The following is a 6,889-nucleotide window of genomic DNA, read 5'->3' as shown; positions in this document are numbered from 1 at the left end:
TTCCACTGAAATCTTTATTGACTTCAACAGGAATTGGATTGGTCTTAGTTGCACAAACAATATATTAAGAATAATTTGGAGATGCAGGATTTTCACGTAGCCCTTGGATACTGATGAGGAGCAGATGTTGGGTCAGGCAGACTGGAGAGTTTGTCCACAAAAATTCTACCGACACATGGCAAAAACATCATGTTCAAGTTTTAGTAAAATCTAGACGCCCAGGAGCATCCTTTATTGCAAATCAGTTAACCAAAAAATACATCATTTTTGCAAACTACAACTTTGCAGGTAGATAACTTTATTACAGAAGATTTTTTCGTAAACTACATTCTAGTTTATAAAACATAGGAAGACAACACCACATGATGTTTAAATCACTTGTATTAGGGATGTCACAATACCGATGCTCCATGTTTACTAAGAGATGAGCACACAAGGGACTGCAGAAAGCCGTGGGCTTTTGAGAAATTGAAATCATATTTGGTTTCTAACTAAAAGGGATCAGGAATCTCTCCCTTTTCTTAGGTTTCCTTGATTGACTGCATTTTAGGTGAGTGACTGTCCTGTGTGTATGCATAGTGTTCGCTTTCCTTTTGCAGTCAATGAGTGAGCAATATTCTGACACCTCTAATAAGCATGATGTACTTAAGACTTGTTCATTTAGATTTTTGAAACAAAATCCACCTTTTAAAAAAAACTTATTTACAAACCTTAAATCTGCCACAGGCTTATACTATATTTTACATGGTTGTTTCCCCCCCACCTCCACAAAAGAGTGTGCACCAATATAAACCCAATGCATCATGCCAAACTAGCAAGAATAAAATGTCAACATTTAAAAACATGGGCTCAGCAGCCCAGTTTCTGTCTGCGTCTCCTAATTGCTGCCCTCGTGGTAGAGTAGGTCAGGGCTACATCCAAACCTGACATCTTAAGTTGCAAACCCAAAAGTTCAACATTTCAAAAAGAGCTTGGATGTTAGGGATTGATAGTAGACTGTGGTTGGGCACTGTAATGCTCTGTTAACTTTCATTCAAGTTGGTTTACAGTAATTGACAAATGCCTCCTTTACAATAGGACGGGCCACCCTTAAAAGAAGGATGTGGTTCTAAAAGTCCAAATCCTCGCATTTTTATTGTTTAAATTGTTATTCAGTCAATTGCAGAAAAAAAACAAGGAACTCTTCGGCACTGACTCCATAGTTATGGGTTTTCAAAAGATTTGGCAAATGTTCTGTTTCTCTAGGCAGCAACGTTATGTAGATTTTTTTTTAGCTTAGAACCTATCACAGGTCTGTAATCCTGATTTTTTGATATAGACAGCATTTAAATATATTTAAAAAAGAAAGAACAAGAATTTCTATGTATTAAGATAAATGTACAACTATATAATACTGAAATTTTAAACAAAGATTCATGACTAGTACCATAAAATGTCCTCTCAGATAACACCCAAGAAAACATTTTAAAGTACATTTCAAAAATCGATTCATGCTTAATTTATAATTTTTTCAAGGGGTGACATTTGTAGCTAATTCTCCCCCCTTCCCCTCCCACTTTTTCTGGGCAAAAAAACCCAAAAACCAATAAATAAATGGCATTTCAGAATCACGAATCTTTGCTTACAACTTTACAAAAACAACCTCCCCCATCAAGTCAACATATTAAAAAACACCCCAAAAACAAAAAAGAATTTTCTATAAAAGATTTACTAGGTTTTAACGCACAACTGAAGTGTCTCATTTTGAGTTCTTAACAACAGAACATATAAATAAAAAGGCAGTGTTTTCATGTAAAATAAAAAGTACATAAATAAATACTAAAAAAAAAGATTAAACATTGTGTTCTTATTTTGTATAAAAAACATATAAAAAGGGATCCTTCAGTCCAAACAACCAGTGTCCTTAGAAGAAGTTTTTAAAAGATGATCCGAAGTCCCACTGTGTCAATGTCTCTGAAACACCTTCTTTACTTGAAGGCTTCTGGGATGTGTACTATCTGTGACTGCATACTTGTGGGAGGGCTGGAGATCCCCTCTGACCAATCAGATATGTTGGAATGAGGTGACGAGCTTGACCATTGGTCCGGTGACTCCGGGGAAGGTGTTAAGAAAGGGTGGTCTGGCACCTGATGCTGGTGATTGGGTGTATTGTCCAAGGGGGAGGAGTAACTGTGTTGGGAGGGTGGAGTTAAAAACTGGGTGGTGGTCATGGGTTGCGTGAGGGAGGATGGTAGAGACGTTGATAGGATCTGGGTCTCTTGAGGCAAAATAGTGTGCACTGTCATGGTAGTGCTGCTCACCTGCTGCATGTCTGACTGGTTTAGCTCGTTACTGAGGAAGTTTTGGCTAATGTGGGCGTTGGTGTTTGAGCTGGTATTGTGATGTTGTTGCTGTTGCAGATTTTGCTGTTGCAGCTGCTGCTGTAAATTCTGCTGCTGTTGGATCTGTTGCAACTGCGGGGCCTGCATCAGATGTGGCTGGGAGGCCAGCCTTGTATTAGGCATGGGCTGGTAGCTCATCATCTGTGACAGGGTAGTGGTGGGCATGCCGTTGTGCAGGGAGGTCATCATGCCATGTTGAAGGGCTTGGGTTTGCTGGTGAGCCCCGGGCTGGATGTTGCTTCTCATTGGATTATACTGGTTCTGGACCATCCCATTTTGCAGCCTTGTTAGCCAGTCGCACTGCCCGTTCAGGCTGGCAGCTCCGCCTACAGTGAAATTCATCGGTGCACAGCTCATGACGGTGCTGGGGCTGGATACAGGAAGGTGAGAGAGACGCGGGGGCACTGAATCAAAGGCCATCCTGGTGGAGCTGCCCATCGCCATATCCTGCTTTCCCGCCATGTTAAGATGGTTGATACTCATGTGGGCATCAGGCATGCCTGGCAGGTGATTCAGAGGCAGGGACGGGGACTGCTGAAATGGAGATGTCATCAGTGGAGGAGAAGCAACATCTGACAGGTACCCATGGGGCGACTCCAGGGAGTCGACTGGTGACAGCACACTGGAGCTATCTAGAAGGCAACCTTTCCCATCCTGCGATTTTTTCCTCCTGGCTTTGATGTCTTTGGAATCTTTGCTATTGCAGCTCAGGCCCTTGGTACTTGGCTTCCTAGCTTTCTTCCCCTGGACGTTGGGTTTCAGGTTGCCAATGTAACTGTTGGGAGAGCAGAGCGGAGGAGACAGGGTGGGTGCCCCCAGCGGGCCATTATGCAGTGGAGGGCTCCGTACCAGGTTATACTCGTCCAGCAGCCGCACAATGTCATGGTGCATGCGTTCCTGCGCAATGTCCCGTGGGAGCCGGTCCATGTGATCTGTTATGTCACGGTTCGCAAAGTGATCCAGGAGGACTTTGGCAGTTTCGTAGCTCCCTTCTCTGGCTGCAAGAAACAACGGCGTCTCCTCCTAGAAACACAGTGGAGACAGTTTGTTTTAAAACCCCAAAGCTAACAGGTTTCCCTGGCCGGCCCAATCCTGTTTTTATTTTAGATTTGAAGACATTGCTATTAATTAGGAAGCTCAGCAGCTGCACAAATAATTGCAAGGTTCATAAGTTCATGGAGTTCAACTTCATGCAGTGGTAAGGGGCAGAGTCTCACTTTCTTGCATAGCTTCTCTCTTCCTAGCACAAGTGCTCAGGAGAAAGGCTGCTGGGGAGGCGGAGTGGGGACAATACTCATGGGAAAGTTGGGCACCAACTAGTCACCGAACTGGGTTGAGCCCCAGGCTGGGGGAGTTTTCTGTTACCCCTTTTTTGGTGAGGTCCAGGGAAAGACCTTGCTGAATGCCTCTGTGTTTGAATTACCTCATCCATATTCAATACTAAACCACTAATCACATGTGACCTTCACCTAAAAGGCACAGTGAGGTGAGCAAACGAACACTTGTTATTTCCTCCTAACCCAACAGCGCACAGGTCACTAACACTGCGTACGGGGACAACCCTTGGGCTCCGTATTCAAGCCAACTCCCATCAACTTCAGCTGGAGTAAAAGTCAGATACAGACGCTCCCTGACTTACGCAAGCGTTCCGTTCTGGAAAGTCTTGTGCAACTCGAATTTTGCGTAAGTCGGAAACGTATACCCGACCATTATGCAAAAAACCCCAAACTATTTCTAGCTTACAAAACTTTTTCCATAAGTGCGGATTGGCGTAAGTCAGGTTTGCATAACCCGGGGGGGTGGCAGTACAGACCTCACCATCTGGCAGCCAGGGTTACATTGGAGGCAAAAATGACCCTCGGATTGACTTGTACAAGGAAAATAATTGCCTTGCATCTGCCAGCCCTGTAGATCCCTACCTTATTGTTCTGCATGTCTTTATTGGCACCGTTCTTCAGCAGCACCACGGCAGCTTCTACGTTATTCACAGCAGCTGCCCAGTGCAGTGCTGATTTGCCTAGGGAAGAAGAAGGTGATATACAGCCCGCATTAGTCAGCAGTTAGAACAAGAACAAATATTCCCTGCCCGCAGCACCACATACAGTGGTGCATGTTTTAGAAGACTGCCGTACCTAGGTCATCCACTGCATTGACGTCTGCGTGGCAATTGATCAGATCCTCCAGCATGCCCTCCACTGCCAAGCGAGCTGCCAAGATCAGCGGCGTGGTCCCATCGTGCATGCGGGCATCCAAATCGGTCGCTCTGTTCCTAATCAGGATCTGCCCACAACGAGACGAACGCGTGGAAAAACCCCAATGTTAGGAGAAAGCCAGTGGATATTCCAGCGAGGTTTCCACATAAGAAAAAACTACCAGCCCTCTTGCTGGGAGCCGCTACAGAGAGATCACGGTCTGGAAGGTGTTGTGAAGGCTCAGTTCCCTCTCTTGTGCCTAGAGTTGGTCCCTGCAGGCCAGGAGTGGCTCATATAAGCGGGGCAGCACTGGGGAGGCTTGCACAGCCACCATGCTGTACCTGCTCTGCCACTAAAGAGGCGGCTTCAAGTCACCAAGTCTTACATCATTGTACCTTTCAACAGCACGAGATGTTGGGGCAAATGCTAAAATCCTTACTCAGCAAAATTCTCATTGACATCAATAATGACTTGGCTGATTAAGGCCAGGATGGAGACTTTGGGATAGGATCAATTAACAGGGGCCACAAAACTGACTCCCAGGGGCCCTTTACTCTGTAGAGAAAGGACCGCAGTAGGGAAGGTTGATGTACCTGGAAGACTCCTTGAGCATCAGCTGAGACAGCTGCGTGGAGGGGCGTCCTGCCCATGTTGTCCTGGATGTTTGCATCTGCACTGGCCTCCAGCAGGCGTTTGGCAGCGTCGGAGCGAGAGTACCGTGCGGCCAGGTGGAGCGCCGTCTCGCCGGTTCGGTCTGTCTGGTTGTGCAAGCTGGCACCCTGGTAAATGAAATCCGAGATGACAGCGGGAGCATCCTCCTCCTCTTCGCTGTTGCCGGTCTCCAGCCCTCCTCCACTGCACGAAGCGATCATGAGCGGGGTGAATCCGTCTGGAAAACACAGAGCAACCCCATGAACAGGAGGGGCTCTTTGCCCTTCTGTGACAGGCGATTCCAGGGAGATGTTCTGACTTGCCAGGGCTACTTGTTCTCCTGGCACCTCGAGCTCTGGTTCCTATCTACTTCCTAACACCAGACACGAACCCTCTTCCTCAGATTTAGGTCTGAATTTATTCCTCATTCAGTAGCTTCTCATCACTCACTGGCTTCCCTATTTTGTCTGTGGTCTTGGATTCAACTCTCCAAAGCACTTCAGGGCATGGTTTACATGGAAGACACTATGCAGAATACAGCTGCACTGTACTGAAGTTTAAAAGCTTTTCTTATTTGACTGTGGAAAAGTCTCCCAAGGGAAGTGGATGAAGCTCTGATGCTTGGGATAGTTAAAACCTGATTAGACAAGAAAACACTTGTAAACGTCCCATAGGGATCAATCCTGCACTGGCAGGCAGATGAACGGCATGATTGAATGGGTATCTTCCCCCAACTCTAACCTCTTTGATTCTCGGACTTCCTTCTCTGTGGTTAAATAAGGAGAGATTTATGGAAAACAAAATGCCACAAAGGCAGATCTCCTTAAGTCATACAAAACAGTAGCAATGCAACATGGAAGGACTTCTAGGTGGGGCATTTCTGTGTTAGGTTACATGAAGACTGATGTGTAAATGGCAGCACAGCAATAGGCACTGCTCAATTGTAGAAAGAGAATTGAGGTTTGTAGATTAAATTATGCAAGCATCAGAGCAAGGAATCTCCCTTACCAGGACCTCGAACGTTGACATCCATGCAATCTGCATCAATTTCACCTTGCGGTGGGGTGGGTGCCATGGAAGAGATGCGCAGGTCGGCTGCATCTAGGTGCTGTTGAGTCCACTGCCTGTGATCTGTCTGATCGTCCATGTCTGGCAGCATCGCCTGCTCCTCAAACTAAGAAAGGACAAAAGGAAGCTGAAAGTCAGACCTCAAGGAAAAGGCAAGAGAAGATATAACAAAGGGTTGAAATGAAAAGCTGTGTAAGACTCAAAGCTACAATTACATCACACACAGGCTGAAAAGGAGCCTTCAGAAGTTGTGATCAGCATGGTATGGAATCCTAAGAGCAAACCCTTGTGTTATGTCTCATCGCACTGTTCACCTTCCTAATGAAACAGCTCAATGTTACTGTTAGCTTACCCTGAACTTCTTAGTGTCCAAGGTTTCTTCATCACCCCATTCATTCTGGTTGTCATCCATCAAGGTGCCATCAGAAGCATTTTTCAGGGGTCTTTCAAAAAAACAGAAAAACTCAAGTAATTAGTTCTGCAAAAACTGAGAGGCAATAGATCACATGCTTTACATGCACAAAACTAAATGAAGAAATTCATGGTAATTTACAGAACATTAAAATCCCCACAAAGCTAGGGTATTGTTCTCCCCTT

General features: G+C 45.4%; 1 protein-coding gene across 1 annotated transcript in view; it reads right to left on the bottom strand.

The window, feature by feature from the left end:
• Window positions 1–204: 204 nt before the first annotated feature.
• The window catches only part of NOTCH1 (notch receptor 1), an 81,173-nt gene continuing 74,488 nt past the window's right edge, over window positions 205–6,889 (bottom strand). Inside the window, exons 29-34 of the mRNA XM_039507175.1 lie at window positions 6,645–6,735; window positions 6,233–6,398; window positions 5,167–5,462; window positions 4,514–4,661; window positions 4,301–4,398; window positions 205–3,404 (exon numbers count right to left, since the gene is read on the bottom strand). Of these exons, the coding sequence (XP_039363109.1) occupies window positions 1,968–3,404; window positions 4,301–4,398; window positions 4,514–4,661; window positions 5,167–5,462; window positions 6,233–6,398; window positions 6,645–6,735 (2,236 nt within the window). The 3' untranslated portion in view covers window positions 205–1,967. The remainder of the gene's footprint in view (window positions 3,405–4,300; window positions 4,399–4,513; window positions 4,662–5,166; window positions 5,463–6,232; window positions 6,399–6,644; window positions 6,736–6,889) is intronic.

This window comes from Mauremys reevesii, linkage group 19, assembly GCF_016161935.1.
Source record: "Mauremys reevesii isolate NIE-2019 linkage group 19, ASM1616193v1, whole genome shotgun sequence".
NCBI lineage: Eukaryota > Metazoa > Chordata > Testudines > Geoemydidae > Mauremys > Mauremys reevesii.
Note: the sequence above shows the minus strand (reverse complement) of the source record. Positions and strands in the feature narration are given on the sequence as shown.